This window comes from Theropithecus gelada, chromosome 10, assembly GCF_003255815.1.
Source record: "Theropithecus gelada isolate Dixy chromosome 10, Tgel_1.0, whole genome shotgun sequence".
Taxonomy (NCBI): Eukaryota; Metazoa; Chordata; class Mammalia; order Primates; family Cercopithecidae; genus Theropithecus; species Theropithecus gelada.
In genome coordinates this window covers 48,405,367-48,427,563 of record NC_037678.1, presented here as the reverse complement: position 1 = coordinate 48,427,563, position 22,197 = coordinate 48,405,367, and the positions used below count along the sequence as shown (strand labels likewise).

The 22,197-nt window shown below is 44.1% G+C and overlaps 1 protein-coding gene across 3 annotated transcripts; it reads right to left on the bottom strand.

The window, feature by feature from the left end:
• Positions 1-652: 652 nt before the first annotated feature.
• Positions 653-21,377, bottom strand: LOC112632353 (1,25-dihydroxyvitamin D(3) 24-hydroxylase, mitochondrial). Of its 3 annotated transcripts, none has more exons than XM_025398059.1 (12): positions 20,713-21,377; positions 20,302-20,492; positions 18,984-19,077; positions 17,015-17,111; positions 13,216-13,307; positions 11,896-12,007; positions 9,829-9,974; positions 6,146-6,312; positions 5,266-5,344; positions 4,579-4,776; positions 4,360-4,480; positions 653-2,150 (listed from the first exon to the last, which is right to left on the bottom strand). In XM_025398059.1, exons 1-11 carry the CDS (start codon positions 20,968-20,970, stop codon positions 4,370-4,372), a joined length of 1,545 nt encoding a protein of 514 aa, XP_025253844.1. In that variant the 5' UTR covers positions 20,971-21,377; the 3' UTR covers positions 653-2,150; positions 4,360-4,369. The 3 variants fall into 3 exon arrangements, with proteins under 3 accessions (XP_025253844.1, XP_025253845.1, XP_025253846.1); XM_025398060.1 differs by having other exon boundaries at positions 653-1,957; XM_025398061.1 differs by lacking the exon at positions 4,579-4,776 and having other exon boundaries at positions 653-1,957.
• Between the last annotated feature and the right edge of the window lie 820 nt (positions 21,378-22,197).

Genomic DNA, 22,197 nt, shown 5'->3' with positions numbered 1-22,197 from the left:
AGAGGCAGGATGAGACATGATCGGGTTTGGGTTTTGAAAAGACCAATAAGGCAAGTGTGCAAAGAACAGATGGGAAGGAAGCAAGAGAGGACTGAGATCAGCTGGGAGCTCCTGCAGAGGCTAGAGATATTAGTGGTCCAGGCAAGAGATTGTCAGTATTATTCCCAGCCACGGAAGATTTGCCTGTTGTAGGTCTTTCATTGTGAAATGTAAACTTATTCTTGGGAATTAAAGATTCAAGCACTGAATGTGGTAGGCAGGGGCTGAAACGGTTCGTAACCTCTACCTGACTAACAAGTGCGAGCCTCCCTTTCATGTCATGGAAGATGCGACAGAGAACAGGCTCCCAGGCCATTCTACCCCGCTTCCAATCACATAACCAGCGTGTGGTTGACTGTGTGATTGGAAAGGGGGTAGAAATAGAAGTAACTGGACTTGAGAAATATTTAAGCAGCAAAAAAATGGCAAGTTATTTTGCAGTTCCAAGAATACACTTTCAGTAAAACGGCTATTAAAGTCTAGATTTATCTAAGGGTAAATTTTGTGATATAGGGCTTATAGGCCATATAAGAAAATTTTTTACCAGTAAAATAAAGTTTGAATTTGTTTTTATTTTGCTGTAACAAAGGCAATAAAGAGAGGAAGTCTCTCAAATATTTAAAAACTTTTATTTTTACTTTCAGAGAATTTGAAGGTATACAGATGAAATCTGACAAGACATGTGAATTTATAATTCTAAAAATAATTTCACAGCAGAGAGAAAGTGTATACCTAGATATGTACACATTTATTACAATATAAAGACATAAATGTATATTTCTGAAACATTCTAAAAATATAATGTAGGAAGAAATATTTATCAAATATACAGAATTATATACAGTATGCATTTAGGAAAAGCAGTAGTAAAAATATGCACAAATAAACCATCTGTAAACACAATTTTTAAGTCTTACAAGTATTACATGCATTTCTATGCATTTTACATTTATGAAATCATATTGTTCCTAGGAGTTCAAATCACAAAACAAATGTTATATAGCAGATCTCTAACTTTTGCATGCTTTATAATTGTCCTATTTAATAGAAAAATTATGGCATGGGAAATCATTTTATAATATTAAAGTCACATTGAATATTTTAAAGCTGTGACTAAACTTCGAAACATTGCCCTCCACCACAGATCCTAAATCAAGTACTGCAAATATTAAAAAAAATGACTGAGGCAAATTACCATTAGAACACACACACATACACAGACACACACACAGACACACACACACGCACGTCTGTGCTTCATATGCACATACACAATTTTAAAATTGTTGCTTCATCCTTACCCTAATGTCATAAAGGAATCACATTAAAAAAATAAAGAATTTTAAGGTCCTCTAACAAAATGATGCCCCAGTGAATCACGAGTCTTATAAGATGTCTGACTTCATTAAAGTCCTTTTAAAAATAGAGGTGTTCTCTAGTTTCCCAATAATGTTTCTATTTCAATTCAAGAAGAACGCAATTTCATGGGAGGCCTGATCACTTTAACGATCATTTAGCTTGGCTTCCATTATTAAGCAGGCATTTCCCTAAGTAGTACATTAAAGCAGAGCTACAGTAAATGGATTGTCAGTATTACTCCCAGCCCCAGAAAATTTAGCTGTTGTAGGTCTTTCATTGTGAAATGTAAACTTATTCTTGGGAATTAAAGATTCAGACAGTGAATGTGGCAGCCAGGGGCTGAAACGGTTCGTAACCTCTACCTGACTGACAAGTGCCAGCCTCCCTTTCATGTCATGGAAGATGCGAGAGAGAACAGGCTCCCAGGCCATTCTAAGCACCTGAGGACGGCGCTGACGCAGGTGAAGTGTAAACCAGCAGTGAACCCTGTAGAATGCCTTGAATCCCAGCACTCAGTCCGCTTCCCTGAGTTGGATATGACGTTAACAAATACCACGGTCTAGAAAGACAGTATAGCTTCTGGAACAATTTTGCAGAAGAAAAAGGATCAACACCTGGGCCTAAATATTCTTTATAAGCTATTGTATGATGTGGGCTTTTGAAGTTTGCGTTCCGGTAATGCAGAAGCCGTAAGCACCATTTTTGCAGAAAAGTCGAAATGGCTGTTTTGGTCTTGGTTAAAAAAAAAAAATCTGAAAAAAAAAAAAGGTACACCGTAATTATATATCAAAAAAATGTATTTAAACAAGACAAATTATTAGCCAAAAAAAAAATGCTACAACTTAAATTGCCATGGGCTTTTACCAAAGGTGCGGCTTATTGTGATAAACATGCACGCTGTCTTGGCTGAAGACTGGGGTCTCACCACTAAGCTAGAACACTTTCCTTACCCTACTTGATTCAGTTCTGTTGGTTGGGATGCTCAGAATTGGACAAATTTCATAACAGCATCAGACACTTGGTAGAGGAATAATAATGTATTCATTTGGGCCTTGTTCAGAAATTTTATCTGTAATTGCATGTTTCTCTAAATAATCTACCAATTAGCAAATGCTCCTGAACTTGCCACTGGCAAACAGTATTTTCTCTCCAGGCAAATCCCAGGAGGTGCTGCTAACAGAACAAAATGATAGAATCTGGGTTTAAATGCTGACATGTCACTCTCTAAAGCCATATGTTACAAATGTCTTAGTTCCAGTGGTGGCTCACGCTTGTAATCCCAGCACTTTGGGAGGCCAAGGCGGGTGGATCACGAGGTCAGGATTCGAGACCAGTCTGGCCAACATAATGAAACCCCATCTCTACTAAAAATACAAAAAGTTAGCCGGGCATGGTGGTGGGCGCCTGTAATCCCAGCTACTCGGGAGGCTGAGGCAGAAGAATGGTGTGAACCTGGGAGGCGGAGGTTGCAGTGAGCTGAGATTGCGCCACTGCACTCCAGCCTGGGGGACAGTGTGACACTCTGTCTCAAAAAAAAAAAAAAAAAAACTTTCTTAGGCTAACTTTTGATCACTTCAATAGTTTTGAATTCATTTTAATGCCTATTAGGAGAACATAACTAGACTTACTAACTCTTAATTTCATTAAGGAAATTATTACTCAGCACAAGGCCAACATATAGTATTAGGCTTATGTTAATTTAAAGGAAATAACTCAGTAAGTATTGAAATAAATAGCAGTTGGTTGGTATATGGATATGGCAAAAGTTGTGGAGGGAACATGAGAACTCCTCTACTGTAAGAAAAAGCATTGAATGGCATACTGCAGAAAAAATATTCTATTGTGTTCAATACAGGCTGATAAATACATACACTTATCGTACAAGTCATTTCATAACACAAACCTAGACTCTAGGGCTAAATAAAGTCTACCACTCGTGTTTTGTAAAATTTATCAGAACACAGCCTTTGTAGGCAGAATAACGGTCCTCCTAAAATGTGACTGCTCTAATCCCTGGAACATGTGAATATCCTACTTTATATGAAAAAAAGGGCTTTCCAGATGAAATTAAATTTATGAACTTTGAGGTGGGAGACATGATCCTGGATAATATCTTGTCAGACAGAAGCCATATAAGAAGAAAGAGAGATTCAAAGCATGAGAGGGACTCAACCGACCATTGCTACTGGCTTCAGATGGGGAAGGTTTCATGAACCAAGGAATATGGGAAATTTCTCAAAGTTGAGTATAGCCTTCAGCTGACAGCAGCAAAAAAAATAAAGATGTCAGTCCTGTAACCATGAAGAATTAAATTCTGCCAACAACCCAAACTAGCAAGAGAATAGATCCTCCTCTAGAACCTCCAGAAAGAGCCCCGACGACACGATACTTTTAGCCTGGAAGAGCCTCATCAGACTTCTGATCTGTACAACTGTAAGATAATAGGTCTGTGTCATTTAACTCACTAAATTTTAGTAATTTGCGGTGGGAGCAATAGAAAGCTAGAACATCAGCCCACTCATTAGTTTACAAATTGTCTGTGGCTGCTTTCATGCTCCAAGGTAGTATTAAGAGGATGTGACAAAGACTGTTTGGTCCACAAAACCTAAAGTATTTGCCAACTGGCCCTTCACAGAAAAAGTTTGCCAAGCCTTACTATTCACATGCAAAAACCATGAACAGCTGCTAGCATTTACTGAACACTGAATTGATGCCAGGCTCAGGAATAAGTATTTGGTATTCACATTAAATTTTTGTGATACACACTCTTTGGGTCATCATTTTACAAATTAAAAAAAAAAAAAAAAAAGGAAGCAGAGAGTTTAGGGAACTGCTCAAGGTCACCCAGCAAATTAGAGGTGAGCTGGGATTCAAACCCCAGCCTGGCTGACTTCCCAGCATAGCTCATCCCTCGTCATTCTCCCTACCTTGCAGAGGATAAGGAATCGCCTAGATGCTCACCTGAGGCATCTTATCGCTGGAAAAACACGATGGGGAGCTCCCGGCTGGGCACCAGGGTGCCTGAGTGTAGCATCTCAACAGGCTCGTTGTCTGTGGCCTGGATGTCATATTTGCGGACAATCTGCAATGCGCATGCACACAAAAACAGAATTACCCCTCTCTTCTTCTGCCTTGTGAAATAGCACAGAACATAATTGCAGAAACCGGTAAAGGTTTTACCCAACAAAGAGCCAAATGCAGTTGAAGCTCGGCTAATCGGCGACCAATGCACATTCTTTTTCCAATGCCAAATGGAAGATGCGCAAAGGGATTAATTTTTTCCTTCTCCTGAAGCCAACGTTCAGGTCTAAACTGACTTGAATCTTCAAAATTGTCTTCATCGGATCCCAGCACCTGGGTATTTAGCATCAGCACTGTCTAAAAACACACAGAAACACATAGTATTTAAAATAACCAGAAGATACCTTTGAATGACAACATTTACAAAAGTTGTCACCTTACAAATCAAAAGCCAAATCCACAAATGTATAATAATGATGATTGCCAATATGCACGGAGGCTTAAAATGTGCCAGGTAAGAAACAGGTAAAGGGCTTTAAAATTGTGCACAATACTCACAGCAATCCCGTGCGGCAGATTCTGTTATTAAACCCCTTTTACGGTTGAAGTTAAGGCTCACAGAGATTATGTAACTCACTCAAGACAACACAGATAAAGGTGAGACTGAATCCAGGTCTCTGTCTCCATAGCCATTAGTTCTAATTCTATACTATGCAACATTCACTACCATCTCTGTATTTCCAAAATGAATATTTTCCAGTGCAAAGTCTAGGGAGATCTGACGAATATTTGCAAAGTGTATCTTCCAAGGTTTTGTAAGGTGTAGAATATACAAATTCGACTTACTCCTTTGGGTAAAGCATATTCACCCAGAACTGTTGCCTTGTCAAGAGTCCGAGTTGTAAATGGCACACTCGGCGTAAGCCTGAAAACGTAAAATCAAAGATGTCAAGGTGAGCACGAGCACCGTCTAAGTTCTCTCTGAAGTGTCAGTGGGAATGCAGATTGGATTAAATAAGTGCAGCCCAAGTGCATACTCAGAAACGCAGCATAATCACAGATCTTCCTAAAGAAGTTGTCTTTTTCTTCTCAATAATTGTATCTCTTGTTCCTCTCATCTTCTTGAGTCAGTTAAAACCCCAGTGCAAGGGTGTTTAGTGAACTGTTAACATTGGTTTTCTCTGTACTTCACTCCAGACTTCAATTTGTATGTTTCTATGCTAGCTCTTGAAGCGCGATGTTTGTTCTATGTTTCTCCTATGTGCTCTTGACAAAGTTGACAGTATCCTTCTCATCCTAAAATGTTGTGAGTTTTGTTTTCCCAAAAGGATGTGAAAAGAATTTCCAAAAGATGTTTTATACCGGAGGCTCAAAAACAAAGCTGTCTCTACGTCCTATTACATAACAATATAGCTTTTTTGTGAGCTTCCGTCTCATAGCCTTCAATCATGCCCCTATCTTAATTAGTGCTTACAGCGTTCATTAGAGTAGCAAGATTATCGAATTAAAGGGGAGGGCACTGACTTTCCAAGATTTAATAGAATTTGCCCAAATGATTTAGGAAATGAGTGCCAGAAAAGAAATACGGCTCCAAAGATTTTTTTGCAGTGTGATAATTGTTTCTAATTAGCTAGGGGAAGCTGTCCATGAGTAGGGGACCCCTTGCTTTGTAATTAAGAGAACAGTGTTCTAACACATTTATATTGGCTCAGAGATAGGCTCTTACCTCATAGATTCTTTCAGACAGGCTTTCAAATATGGCATACTCCTCAAATCTTCTGCCCGTGGCACCTGATTCTCAGGTAATACACTTTGAATTTCCTTAAAAAGCTTTTGTTGCACTTTTGGATTACGGGATAAATTGTAGAGAATCCACATGAGACTGTTTGCTGTCTGCAAGCCAAATGGACATAAACTTGAGTTTTTGTAAATAACTGCATTAAACCACTATTAGCTGAAAAAAGGTGATGCCTACCACCTTATTCTGCAAATATGTTAGTGAAGCTTCTTCATGTGTCCTTATAGCTATGCCTTGAGACAAATCCAATATATAAAAAAGCAGATTTATTTCATAAAATGTATTAATTAAGGATATATTTTAAATTAATTACTGAGGAAACCAAAGTATAATCCTTTAATCAGCTGCTTTAGAACATTTAAATACAGGTTTTTCTTTTTCTTTTTTTTTTTTTTGAGATGGAGTCTCACTCTTGCCCAGGCTGGAGTGCAGTGGCACCAGGTCAGCTCACTGCAACCTCCGCCTCCCGGGTTCAAGCGATTCTCCTTGCCTCAGCCTCCTGAGTAGCTGGGACTACAGGCGTCCACCACCATGCCTGGCTAATTTTTGTATTTTTAGTAGAGATGGGGTTTCACCATGTTGGCCAGGCTGGTCTTGGACTCCTGGCCTCAGGTGATCCACTCGCCTTGGCCTCCCAAAGTGTTGGGATTACAGGCGTTAGCCACTGCGCCTTACCTAAAATACGGTTTGACACAATAATTGTTCGAACGCAAATGAGTACATGTAAAACTGGTGAAATGAGAATATTAGTGGGTTAAATCGATGCCAATTTTGGGATTGTGACAATGTTTTCTTGTTAGACAGGATGTTACTATTAGGGGAAACCTGGGTAACGGATGCAACGGATCCCTCTCTATTTTTTCTTAGAACTGAATGTGAATCTACAATGATCTCAAAATAAACATTTAATTAAAAGTTGCTTGATACAAAAAACATTGATATAAAAATGGAGTAAACAGAGAGGGATGGTGATCCTCAGGGTGTTGCTAATGAGAGGCTTTAAGAAAATGTTATAGTGGAAATGGACAAGAAACAACATTTCTGAAATTTAAAAGTTCCTTTGGCCACACCCTAAAAAGTTACCACAAAAATAAACAGGCACTATCTACACTCAGGATTTCAACCACATGTAAAGAGCCCTCATACGAGGGTGCCAACACCAAAATAAGACATTCAAGCATTGAGTTGAGTACTCCAGCTACAGTTTCTGACAAAGGCCTACGCCCTTTTAAGTGGCATCTTTTATTTTCTCTGCACAGGCAATGACTGGAGAAAAAATATTGGTGGAAACAGCCAGTGTAGCTTTAAGCTACATAATATTCACCACTAGTATTCATCTGTAGTTATTTTTAGGCCGTACTTCGCTAACTTAAGCCAAATATTCCCTGAAAATGATCATTGTGTCCACCTCCACAGACATGAAGGCGCTGTTGCTAAGTGCCATGTGCCACTCACACAAATGAGCAAAGTGCACGACCATTCAGAGACGATGGTTATTTATTATTTTTGGAAGAAGATGCCTCCAAGGCAGGCTTCTTCATGTCAGAGGACTGGCAGCCTCGGCTGCAAATAAACTATAGACGCCATGATTATAAGAGTCTAATTTACAAAACAGGAAGAGGGTGTAGCCATCAAATTAGATACACTTTCAAATGGCTCTGATTTTCCAAATGTGACTTTCAGAATAGCCAGGACCAAAAAAGAAATGGATTTAACCATATCAGTGAGTCCCTCACCGCAAGTACCAAATAGTTTCCAAAAGGCAGATAACTGTAGCTTTTACCAAAGCCATGTAAGACAGTCTGAGCCTGTAGGGAAAACTGCAGGGGCTAAGCTGCAGCAGCTGACTTGAGGGGAAGTGGCCTGGAAAACCTCGGGGGCACAAACTGTCCTGGACTGACCTCCGTGGAACAGACCGAGCTCACTGACTGGCCTGCTGCACCCACTCTCTTGGCTAAGTTCATCATTCTCCATCCACCAGCCAGAGCCCACTTTCAAAAACATAAATGATCAGGTGATTCCCTTGTTTAAAATGCTGCAAGAGCTTCCCATCACAGGTGCAATCAAATCTAATGCCTTACCCAGGCTGGTCTCACAAGGCTCTGACTAACAAGGCTCATCCAATTCTCCAGTCTCAGCTCTGACCACATTTGCTAGTTCTCCAGCTCCATCCCTCTTTCTGCCCCAGGGCCTTTGCATGGGCCGTTTCCTCTACCTGCAGTGCTCTTCCACCAGGTCTTTCTGTGGCTGGCTCTTCTCATCATTCCAGAGTCAGTTCCAGTACTGCTTTCTCAGACAGGGCTCCCCTTTAATCATCTCCACCCCTCTATATTACACCATCCTGATGGCGTCCTCTGCAATCCATACCACTATCTAAAGTGACCACATCTGTTTGTTTACATGGCTACTGTCCGTCTTCCCCACTTGCATACAAGTTCCATGAGAGTGGGAACCCTTGTCTCTGGTTCATGGTGGTCTCTCAAGAACCTGGAACAGTCCCAGGCATACAGTAGGCGCTCAGTAGTTCCTGAATTCATTTATTCAACAAGTATCTATCAGCCACTACTAGATGCCAAGTACTGTTCTATGTCCTGGAATCACGGCAGTGGACAACCCTAAGCCATTGCTCTCAGAGAGGTCACATTCCAGTTGAAAATATAAAAGAATAATGGGTGACACTTTACTTTCACCGCTGTAAGGAGCCTCCCAGGGTAAGTAGTTCAATAGGAAAGTGAGCGAGGATGGATTCCCACTTTCAACAGCCTTCTGGAGCATGAGGAGAAATGAGAACCTCTCTATCTCCTGATACAGAAAACCTACCTTTACTTCAGGCAAGAAACAGCACAGAAGGGGAAACACATGGAAAATAAACAACTGCTTTACATTTTGCTTAGGAACTTTAAGATGCATGAAGTAAATGTTGCACTTAGGAGGAGGTTAGTGTGCGTCACTCCCATCACAGCTCAACCCAGTATCCAGGTCAATTCAACCTACCTGAATGTCTATGGCAGGGTTGGTCTGCACTTAGTATCTACTATCCCCTAGGGAGTATCGGCCACATCAGAGACAGAATTTTGGTCTTTACAATGAGCTGTTTCGTTTCAGTTAAAATCCACTTGTCCCAGACTCTTTGGGACTTTGTTTACAATTCTAAGCGATAAAAATATTATTGGCTTGAAAGAGAGTATGCCATTTTTTTTTTTTTTTTTTTTACAGTAAGTAACAGCCACAGTTAGGCACTTTGGGGTAACATGTACAACCGAACAAAATACATCCAATTTTGAAAAATCTGGATTCTGTATCTTGCCAGGGCAGGGAACTTTACTGCTCCTGAACTCCCGCAGCAGCGTGCATGGACATCACGGCACTCGTCACATCCTACTCTGGGTGTTTGTCACTGGGGCACACGAAGTCTCCTCCTACCCAGTGTTTAAGCACAAAAGGCCATGCACGGATGCACAGTGGCATCTAGTATGAGACTTTTCATTTTTGTGAAGTTGGTGCTCAGTGAATCCCGGTGACATGAATGAGATGAATTACTATTTAAAATCTGTCATCTAAAAATTGTACAGACTGTTCATTTAGCAAACTCAAATCCAGCCCACCCTTACCGTTTCCACTGCAGCCAGCTGGAGCTCTGTGACAGCAGCATACAATTCTTTCTTTGAAAGCCGATTCTGGTGATAAATGTCACAAAGGAAATCTGCACTAGGCTGCTGAGAATACTTCTCTAACCGGTTGTCAACACAAGATTTGACTATTAGAGCAGAGAAGAAAGAGAGGAAGTCAGTTGAAAATGAGGATGAGGAAAATCACAAAAGAAAATCTCAGTCCAAAATCCTTCTTGCAATATCTAAATAGTCTTTTCAGGAACACTGACAATTTGTTACACACACTAATTATTGCCTTCTTGTTAAGTCTGCAAGGATTTTTCAATACCCACATGAGTGAGGCTTCTCAAACTTCAATGTGGATAGGAATCACCTAGGCATCTTCTCAAAATGCAGAATCTGAATCAGGGCTTGGGTAGGCCTGGAACTCTGCATTTCTAATAAGCTTCTAGGTGATGCTGATGCCACTGGGCTGCAGGTCATAGTTTTGAGTAGTAAGAGTTTAGATCTTGGGAGAAATAAGCGTAAAAGAAGGTAGGATTTGGGCTCACTTTCAGAATCCAACTTGGACCCAGATATTACTAAGCACACATACCCCACATACGCACAAGTACACTGTCCATCCATGTTGACAATAATGGTAAAAATTTCTAATATTTACAACATAAAATGTAGGCGTGCACCTTCCTCACTATTAAGCAAACAACCACCAGGCTTATTATAATAATGAAGATGGTAATAATAATGGTGATCACATATGGCACAGCAGTTAGAGTTCAAGTCCAGGAAGCCCTCTGTCTGGCTTCAAACCTTGGCTTTGCCATCACCTGGCATGCAATCTTGGGAACGTTTGCTAACTTCTTTTTTTTTTTGAGATGGAGTCTCACTCTGTCGCCCAGGCTGGAGTGCAGTGGCGCGATCTCGGCTCACGGCAAGCTCCGCCTCCCAGGTTCATGCCATTCTCCTGCCTCAGCTTCCAGAGTAGTTGGGACTACAGGTGCCCGCCACTACTCTCAGGTATTTTTTTTTTTTTTTTTTTTGTATTTTTAGTAGAGACGGGGTTTCACTGTGTTAGCCAGGATGGTCTCAATCTCCTGACTTTGTGATCCGCCCGCCTCGGCCTCCCAAAGTGCTGGGATTACAGACATGAGTCACGGCGCCTGGCCACGTTTGCTAACTTGTATGTGTCTCAGGTACCCCTCTCAGGGCTAACAAAAGGACCTACCTTATAGGTGTGTTGTGAGGATTAAATAAATGTATAAGTGAACAATGCCTAGCATCAAATATTCCCCTTTGTCATGTAGCAGAAACAGCTCTAGTCCACTGAGATACTGTGATATGCCAGGTTTTTATGTTAACTATAATCTGTATTAGACCCAGAAACAGTTACATTGAGGTAGGTACTCTTATTATTATGATTATTTATTATTATTATTAGTCCATTTTAGAGACAAGGCAACTGAAGATGAAAAGGTGATTGCACATTTGGCCAAGCCACCACAACCAGTGACAGAGCTCAACTTGAACTCAGGGTTCCCTGACTCCATAAATTTTACTTTTTCTTTTTTTTGAGATGGAGTCTCACTCTGTCTCCCAAGCTGGAGTGCAGTGGCGCAGTCTAGGCTCCCTGCAACCTCCGCCTCCCAGGTTCAAGCAATTTTCCTGCCTCAGCCTCCTGAGTAGCTGGGATTACAGGTGCCCGCCACCACTCCCAGCTAATTTTTGTATTGGTAGTAGAGACTGGGTTTCACCATGTTGGCCGGGCTGCTCTCAAACTCCTGGCCTCAAGTGATCTGCTTGCCTGGGCCACCCAAAGCGCTGGGATTATGCAGGGGAGCCACTGTGCCCCGCCAGATTTTACTTTTAATCACTCTTAATTCCCAAAGAAGACTACAGAAAGCTTGTTACTTAGAATTTGTGTATGCCGGGGCAATCCCAAAACACCTGTGTTTGCAAAACCTAAACGTGGTGATGAGGCCCAGGAGATCACTCCACACCTTCTCTCTGAAGCTCCAGACACAGGGATGCCCGGCTCGTTCTGGCTGGATGTGAAGGGCGGCCCTTTACCTGATTTGAAAATGGTGTCCCAGGCCAGAGTGTGGTCCTGCCAGACCTTGGTGTTGAGGCTCTTGTGCAGCTCGACTGGAGTGACCATCATTCTCCCAAACGTGCTCATCATCTGAGAGAAATGTAAGCACCTTTTTATTCTGAATTCTCCTTCTCTCAAAGACAACGTTCGTTCTGGAAGAGGAACATTCTAAACCACAGCACCCTGCACTTTTTAAAAGGCTGGAATTACAAGGATGTCCCCGGGTCTCTCTGCACTGGTCCTGGGAGCAGTGCCCACACCCTACCTCCACCTCCTTTCAATATTGAAGGTAATGTGGGGGATGACTTTCCACTGGATGTGTTTGATAAAAAATTGCAATCTGATGACTGAATTGTAAACAAAAAAAGAGGAAAAACTATAACTTTCATATTCACTTCAATTTCTAATAATTTCCAAGCTTCAGTGATTTCCAAACCAATTTCAGTGTTTATCCTATCTACACACCACCCAAACTATTCAAAACGGTACAATCTGAAAAATTTTGGGTTCCTTTTAAAAAGTATTTTAAATCAACTGATCTTTAATTAAAATAGCTATTTTAACCTTGCCTAATCAAAGAAATAATGGATTTAATGTGCTTCTTTATGTTACGCGCATATATGCAGGGGTCCCCAACCCCCAGGCCATGAACCAATACTGGTCAGTGGCCTGTTAGGAACTGGGCTGCACAGCAGGAGGTGATCAGCAGGCCAGCAACATTACCACCTGGGCTCTGCCTCCTGTCAGATCAAGGGCTGTGTTAGATTTTTACGGGAGTGCGAAGCCTACTGTGAATTGCCTATGCGAGGGATCTGGGTTCCACACTCCTTAGGAGAATCTAGTGACTGATGGTCTGTCACTGTCTCCCGTCACTCCCAGATGGGACCTTCTGTCACTGTCTCCCGTCACTCCCAGATGGGACCTTCTCGTTGCAGGAAAACAAGCTCAGGGCTCCCACTGATTCTACATTATGGTGAGTATGTAATAATAATAGAAATAAAGTACACAGTAAAACGTAATGCACTTAAATTATGCTCCCTCCCCTACTCCACCACCCTGCTTTGTCCATGGAAAAATTTGTCTTCCACGAAACTGGTCCCTGGTGCCAAAAACATTGAAGACAGCTGCATATATGCACATCAATATACTAAAATATATAAGGCACATTAAAATGAACACTTAACTATGGAAATAAAATACGTGTGTATGCCAGTTTTTGGGAAACACTGTGAAGTTCTGTAAAAATCGATCTGTAAAACATCAATCAAGAAAACGGCTCTCTTAAAGAGACGGCTTACTGTTTTGATGGCCATGATGAAGTTCATAGCTTCATCCCCTGCATTCTTCTGGAGAAGCCCAAATCTCTTCTCATACAACACGAGGCAGATACCTGTCATTTAAAATAATCATCACTTTACACAATCACAGCAATGCTGGAGTCTATGTTTAGCTGGCTGTTAAAGACTCAATTCCATGCCTCTTAAAAGTGTGGGATTTTCTGAGAAAAGGCAACAGTGCAAGAATATCGAGGAAAAGCAAAGGGTCTGAGAGAAAGGGGACACAATCACTCTCTTTTTCTAGAAATTATCTCCAGGTCCAATGACTCATCACCTTAGAATGTGCTGATCAGAGATCCACTGTCCTGAGTCATGTAAGTCACACAAGAGATCCAGTGGCCCCAGCAAAGGTGCCGCAGGGTCAGGTCTACGCTATGCCTCTAACTCAGCTGTGTTTTTAGAGTCACTTATTGGATTCTACTGCCTGACATAATGAATTGGAAGTCATTCACCAGAGGAAGAGAAGGGAAGGGAATAATTATGTTCTAAACACCCATTACATGCCAGGTACTGGACTAGCACTTCACATAGGATTTTATTTTTTCTTCCATTTCATCATCTTATTTAGAAGGAACCTTTTTAAAAATAAAATTCTCAACTCTTCATTTCAAAACATTTTACCTACAGAAAAGTTGAAGGAATGGTAAAATGAATACCTGTATCCTCTGAACTCATTAACATCTTGCTGCCATTTCTTTCTCTTTGTGTGTATGTATGCATACAAGTGTATATGTGGCTGTGTGTGCTGAACCATTTGAAAATAATTTTGAGCTCTCAGGACACTTCACCATTAAATATTTAGCAGTAATGTCCTAAGAATAAAGCATTCTCCTATATAACCACAATGTCATTAACATCCCTGAGAACATTAGCAACCATTCCATAAAAAATCGACTGTGTCCCATTTTAAAATGTTCCCCATTGTCCTAAAAATTATCTCTTGTAACCTTTTTTTTTTTTTTTTTTTTTAAAAAAAAAGGACACAGGGCCAAGCATAGTGGTTCACATCTGTAATCCCAACACTTTAGGAGGCTGGGGCAGGCAGATTGCTTGAGCCCAGGAGTTCGAGAACAGCCTGGGCAACATGGCAAAATCCTGTCTCTACAAAAAAATAAAAATAAAAAATTAGCCAGGCATGGCTACATGTGCCTGTAGTTCCAGTTACTCCGGAGGCTGAGGTGGGAGGATCTCTTGGGCCCAGGAGGCCGAGGTTGCAGTGAGCCAAGATCGTACCATTGGCCACTGCACCCTAGCCTTGGTGACATAGTCTAGAAAAAAAAATTATACAGGATTACTGCAGCCACCTTTTTAGTGGTGGATAATTGGCTCTTGACTTATAAAGTGGGAAACTAGGATTAAAAAGGTAAACAACTGGCCTAAAATCATAAACCTGAGGAGTGAGAGTCAATTAGCTTAGTCAGCACCCACATACAACTTTTCCAACTACATCTGTGTTTTCCAAACTCTACTCATTTCTTCCCAGCCTTTCAAGGTTTCGCCACATTTGTGTTCCACAGTGGTTGGTAGGTACACCACTGGGAATATGTGAGACAGCTCTGGGTGGTACATGAACTTTAAAAATAATTAGTTACTCTGAAGGGCACGATGGCTCATGTCTGTAATCCCTGTACTCTCAGAGGTCAAGGCGGGAGCATCATCTGAGCTCAGGAGTTTGAGACTAACTGGTGGCAAAACCCCATCTTTACTAAAAAGCACAAAAGTTAGCCAGGCATGGTGTCTCACGCCTGTAATCCCAGCACTTTGGAAGGCCGAGGTAGGCGGACCACAGGTCAGGTGTTCGAGACCAGCCTGGGCAACATGGTGAAACCCCATCTCTACTAAAAAATACAAAAATCAGCCAAGCATGGTGGCATGCACCTGTAGTCCCAGCTACTCAGGAGTCTGAGGCAGGAGAATTGCTTGAACCCAGGAGGTGGAGGTTGCAGTGAGCCAAGATCACACCACTGCACTTCAGCCTGGGGGCAGAGTGAGAGTCTGTCTCAAATAAGTAATAAAAAAGTTATGTATTTTTATATTTATCTATTTATGGCCATATTTCTGACCTTGAATTTATGGAAGTGTTATAGGTTTTCCTTCTCTCTCTTCCAACAGCAGCCACAGTGATCCTCCCAGCAAATCTGCCCATATCGCACTGCTGCTGAATACAATCCACAGCTCCCAGTTACTTACAGGCTCATATTCAAACTCCTGCCCATACAGCTCTCCATGAGCTGGTTGCCGGCCCTCTCCCAGCCTCTGTTACAGGATACGCTTGTCATTCTGCACGTCTTCTGTAGGGACATCTTCCTTCCTCCCTTTTCAGCTGGTGAACTCCTACTCAACCATCAGGTCTTAGCTGAGGGGCACCATCTCCGTGAAGCGACCCCTGGCCATGTCCGGCTTAGGTGGCCCTCTCAGATTCTCCCACAGCCCTGAAGGTCCTCAGCCAGGCGCTCTCCCACCTGATCACAGCTGCCTGCTCTCCTGCCTGCACCCCCATGGGCAGTGAGCTCTGCCCTTTATTTCCAGAGTAATCTTTGAAGAAAGTGGTCATGTCCTCCCTCCCTCACTTGCACCACCTGAGTCAGACGAGGAGTAAAGTCTTGCCAGGACCTATGAGCTGTGCCCTATTGGACGCCTGTCTTCTTTCTGACCTCATCTTTCATAGGCTCCCCTTCCTCCCGGCTTTTTCATCGTGAGCCACTCACACCAGCACCTTGCAGTTCCTCAAACACGGTGCTCATGCTTCCACCTCCTGGCATTTGCACTTCCTGTCTCTGCTGCCTGGAACAGTCCTCCACGGATACCCTCGTGATTTGCTCCTTCCCTTCCTTTAGGACTTACCTCAAATGTCTCCTTACTAAAAAGGACTTGCCCCTCTTTCATTCTTTCATGTTCTTTCTTTCTTTTCTTCTTTCTTTCTTTTCTTTTTTCTTTCCTCTTTCTCTGTTTCCTTCCTTCCTTCCTTCCTTCCTTCCTTCCTTCCTTCCTTCCTTCCTTCCTTCCTTCCTTCCTTCCTTCCTTCCTCCCTCCCTCCCTCCCTTCTTTCTCTATCTCTCTGTCTCTGTCTCTCTCTCTCTCCCTGGAGCTGGGGTCTCACACCGTCACCCAGACCGTAATGCAGTGGTGCAATCATGGCTCACTTAAGCTTCAACCTCCCGGGGTCAAGCAATCCTCCCACCTCAGCCTCCTGAGTAGCTGGGACTGCAGGCATGTGCCGCCAATCCCGACTAATTTTTGTATTTTTTGTAGAGACAAGCTTTTACTGTGTTGCCCAAGCTGGTCTCAGAATCCTGGGCTGGCCTCAAGCGATCTGCCCACCTCAGCCTCCCAGAGTCCTGGGATTACAGGCATGAGCCACCGTGCCGACCTTTCATGCTCTTTCTTAACTCCCTTTCTGTTTTCTTTTACTCCCTGGAAGAGTGTATTTGAAAATGTGTTTACTTGTTGACTATCACCTTGTCTAGCATAGAAGCTCCCCAAGGGCAGGAAGGTTATGTGTTTTGTTCATTGTCATATCCCTAGTACCTAGCACAGTGCCAGACACACAGCAAGTGTTCAACACATGTTTGTTGTATGACTCCATAAACAATCCATAGTTCAAGGCATAACTTAAGCACCTAAAAGAAGCATTAAAAGGGCTGCTCTGGCCTTTCCCTAGGCAGCAATAATGCATGTTTACAAGGGTTGTCGAAAGAGCCGTGTTTTATCCGCAAAATCACCTGCAAAATCAATGAGCAAGACTATGACGACAACTTACTTTCAAACGACCATTTGTTCAGTTCGCTGTACAAGTCTTCAATGTGGCCTCTTTCATCACAGAGCTCATCTATTCTGCCCATAAAATCAGCCAAGACCTTCAAAGAAAACAACCACAAAAGACACATTTTAAAGCCGTTGAAGGAAAACAGAAGTTTAAAGCTCACTGAGCTAACTTCAGGTCTTGCTACATCGAATATTCACTGGCCATAATGTTATTCATCCTGAAGTCACACTAATTATATATTCTCCCTGGGAATCCACCTCATCCCCTAGCGACCTCGTCCTGGGTTATTTCTTGAAGCCACCCTGAAGCTTAAGTTTCAGCTTTTGATCTAAAAATAATTCTGGCAATTTATGAAGAGGAAAACATTTTTTTGTTGTTGTTGTTTTTCTAATCAGAATGGGGGAATAAACCACAAAGGAATCAGCCAAGCGTCCCTGTTGGCCCAGCATCTCAAGGACTGTGATGAGGCAGCTATCCTGAGGTGTGCCTTTCCACATCTGGGCAAGGAAACGTCTCTTTATTGGTCGGTGGTTGTGTTAATGTTGAACTTGGAACCAGAAGATCCACCAATTCTGGACGCAGCTCTTTCCCTAAGTAGTCTATGACCTTGGGACAGTCACATAAGGCCTTTGGATGCCAGTTTCATAAACCAGAGTTTTCAATAACGAATGTCTCACATTTAATGAGGTCCACATGGTACCAAACACTGTACAAAGTGTATTGGCTGATCCTCCCACAACCCCATGAGGTAGTAGGTACTGTCATTACTCATTTCCCATGTAACAGATGAGAAAGCTGAGGCTTAAAGAGGCCAAGTCACTCACTTATGCACACAGAGCTGATAAGTTGCCATCCTGGAGCCTGCCATGCGCTGGTGTGACCATAGAGTCCACATGTGTGGACTTACGTTGCATGTTTAATTTGCCCACGTAGTGCATTTAAAAGTTCTTTGAATTTGTTACCATTAAAAAATCAAGAGGTTTCGTATGAACATGTGGATTTACCACTACTAGTTTAACAATGTAAATAATAATTACGAGACTTGGAGACACGAGGTCTGCGTTCCGACATGGCAATCATTTGCTGGAACTGGGGCTGCTGTCCCTCCTAGGAGGGGCGCGCACTATCACGTTTCCTGAAATTTTTACTGGGTCTGCCTTATTATTTTATATTAGTCCCGTGGCCCCTGGAAGGTTCTGAGTTTGCAATCCTTCACCTATGTGATCCCATCTGGGGACACATCCAGTTCAAAATAAACATCCAAAGTGAACAGAAGTAGAAAGAGATTACTATATGCTTAAAACCCCCTTTGACTCTGTGCTGGCAAAGGGGCGATGTCCAGATACTTTAGTATGATACAAAAATATTGTTAAGACCTGTCCAGTATCATTTCAGAGAAAGCCTCACATCAGCTACACTAAATGACTGATTCTCTGAACACACCATGTCATTTCATGCCTCCCTGTTTTCAGAAGGCGATTGTCTCTGCCTTTCCCCACCTTCTCTGCCTTCAGACTCCTGCAAAACCTAGCTCAAATATCACTACTTAAGAACTTTACAAGGGTATCTCATTTAACTCTCACAGCAAACCCATGCGGCAGGAACTGTTACTCCCGTTTTGTAGATGGGGAAACTGAGGCTTAGGGAAGGTAAGTGGTATAGCCGGGTCTCATAGTCAGGGAGTGGAAGGCTGGGGCTCAAATCCAAGGCTGTAGAATACCAAAGTCCATGCTTCCCATTGCTCCCTCATTGTGATATGACTTTAAAAGAGGGCGAAGGAGGGAGAAATAAGGGTTTGGTGGGGAGGAGGTTGTAGGAAGGAATGGAGAGAAAGAGAAGACCCCCCTTTGAATCACCCGAATTGCATGCTTTTTTCCTTTGTATTTTGTAGCTGTCACTTGAAGCTCCACCAATATTCCTATGTCCCCAAGAGCCCCAGGAAAGCTGGCCCCAGCCTACAAACCTCATTGATTTTGTTGTCCAGCTTCATCACTTCCACTGGTTTCATCAGTTTCTTTTGAAAGGCACTCCGGACCCGCTGCCAGTCTTCCCCTTCCCTGTGAAAGAAGCAGGAATACATTTAGAGCACATTGAAAAGAAAAGAAGGGATATGCAGAAATACCCCCAGCTGCAACTTCAGGAACCATAAAATCAAATAAACACTGAGAATCATGCCGAGAAATATCCAGAGAATATTATCATTAGACTATCTGGGATAAAATAGTGATTGTATTTTGACAATAGTTTGACAATAGGATGCAAAAGCACCTAGTCAAAGACTGCACCAGAAAGTTGAAGTCCAGATAATTTGGGTTCAGGGGTTTTGAGGTGTCCTTGCAGGGAGTGGGGCTGGAAGGCCTGGGGCCAATTCCTAGCCGTAAAAGGGGGCATGTGAACACCCCATCACCAGCAACTCAGACCTGTTTGAGGAAAGAATCTTGTCTTCTTTCGACTAATTGGTGTGGGCTTCGTATTTACAAAATATCTCATATTTAGAATTTTACTCTTGCCTCCAAATGATAACATACAGCCAGAGATTCACTGGAGTAATAAGCCTTTTGTGAACGTGTACTTGTATGCACCTGCCCCACAGCAGACCACACAGCCTGTGATGCACCGTGCATTAACAGGGTTTTCAATTCCAGTCATTATATCCTGGAAAATATAACTATTAGGCATTACAATTTGGGGGTAAAGGTGCTAACTTGTTAAATGCTAACAACTAAAGGCAGAAGAATCACATCCCATTGTAGCACTTATCGACCTAAAACACAACTTTGATATCCCTCCTTATTCCACCTTTACAAATAGAAATAAGGCATGCCCCGCAATCTTCTGCAGAAAAGGCCACTGTCAAAAGCAAAAGAGGTTAACTCCTGGCTCTTGAGCTTACAAGGTGTTTCAGGGAATTTTAAAGGACAATTTTGTTTGTATAAGATGTTTGCCTGGTACGCTGACTTCAGAACCTCATCCTGCCCAAGAGTCTGAACACCACAGTTTGTACAACCCTGTGTTGGCCTTTCTTTGATGGGAGGGTGTGGCCCTGCTCTGTTGCCAGAGAGAACGCAGGTGCCCGGTGCACAGCACAGCTTTTCCGTGGACCGACTCTAATCTATACAAGAGCTCAGGGTTGCAATGGCACCGGAGAGGGGCTTTGGTATCCGCCCTACATAAGAAGCATCCAACCCCAGGGAACTCTAACTCCACGTCTTCACAATTTCCAGGCGCCGTCAGGCTCATCAGGCCTGGCCGCATGCCCAGGTCCCTCGGATTGGACTCACAGGATCAGTAGCCCGTAGCCTTCTTTGCGGTAATCGCGATAGGCCTTCCACGGTTTGATCTCCAGCCGCTGCGGGTACGCGCTCTCGGTGCGGTACAGCGCTTCCAGCAGGCATGGCGAGCCCAGGTGCACCGACTCAAAGGAACCCAACTTCATGCGGAAAATCTTGCCGTACTTCTTGTGGTACTCCACCTGCAGCGGGCCGGGCACAGCGCGGTGTCAGCGCGCATCCTCCGCCGTGGCCGAAGCGCTTTCCCTCCTCCCGCCTCCTTCCTCCTCGGGAAACAGGGTCCCTCACTGCCCAGACGCCGAAGCGCACCGTGCGCCGCGCACGTCGGGGAGGGTTTGGAGCGCCGCTGGGAGGGCGGAACAGGGAGGAGAAAGGGAATCAGGGGCGCGAAAAGGTATTTACCAGGGTGTCGTGCTGTTTCTTGAGCCCCCCTTTCCAGAGAATCTGCAGCAGGCTACCCAGCAGTGGCCAGCTGGTGGGGCCCGGCAGGGCGGCCGCGTTCTGAGTCTCGCCACCAGCTGTCAGCGGGCAGACTGGCACCTCTCGCGGCTGAGGGGACGAGTACGCCGTAGATGTCACCGGTCTCGGGGGCTGCCTCGGACTGCGCAGCTGCTGCAGGAAGGCGGCAAGCGAGCGGCTCTTGCTGATGGGGGAGCTCATGGCAGCGGGGGACACCGGAGCGCGGGAAGGCACAGGGACGGGGTGGGGTGAGGTGAGGTTGGTAGGAGGCGCTGGTGGGATTCGGAGCTTAAAGATTCTGGGAAAGGGAGGCAAAGAGGGCCAGCTGGTGTGAGGGAGCGGGGTGAGGCGGGACAGGCAGCAGAAAGGACCTCGGCAAGGATGCTCGACGCTGCACCACGCGACAGCCTCAGAGCACTGGTGCCTCCTTGCGCTAGCCACAGGCGCTGGAAGAGGGCAGCCGGAGTCTGGGGACCTCTTGAAAAGGGAACGCTGGAGTCCTCCTGTTGGTCTGCAAGGCTGACCTCTAGGGTCTGGCTGGAACCACGGGGAGGAGGTGTCAAGGAGAGTAGATGAGATGCTGCTGGTGCCGCGTTTCCTCCTGTCCCTCTCCATGTTCCTATGTCTGGGGACCATGCATTTATGGAGACCGGGCATGCCCTGGGTGGCCAATGAGCACGCAGAGGAGGGCGGAGTGGCCCCCGGCTGGCCAGGCTCCGAGGGACGCAGGACCCAGAGGATGGGGGTGGAAGGAGGATGGAGTCAGCGAGGTGAGCGAGGGCATCCGGGCCTCAGGTGACCGGGGCTCTGTTCGCCAGGTGCGGGAGGTGGGGTGGGGGCGGCAGACTCCACCCCGGAGATAACCCCCGGGAAGGCACGCGAAGCCCGGAGTTCACCGGGTGTGCGCCGAACGCGCCTCCCTGCCCTCCCCTGGCTGGCAGGAGCCGGCAGCGGCGGCCGTGGTTGCCGCCCTGCGCTTGCACAATCGCGATGCCGGGCGGGTGAGGTCCACGAGTGCGCACCCAGAAAAGCTGCTGGCGTCTGCCAGGGGCCCGGGGAGCCAGATCCCCCCAGCCTGGACTGAAGTGTTTTTTTTTTTTTTTTTTTTCCTTTATTTTGGAGGAAGTTTGGCTTTCTGCGCCTCCCAGGGTGGGGAGGATTTGAGTCTTACTGAAATGCACCAAAAGAAGAGACTTTCTTAACTTGAGCAAGAAGGGGAGTTTGTAGAATTTCCTTCCTGCTGCTTCATGTTTGGTTGTTTTGCAGATTAAATGAATTAATGCACGTAAAGCGGCAACAACGAAGCCTTGTCCATAGTCAACAGTCAATAAAAATTAGTTGCTGTTGTTATTTCTTTAGGAAGTTAGGAAATGAAGCTTGAGAGCTTGGCTTGCACCCATGTTGCTTGAATTCAGGCTGGGCCACCTC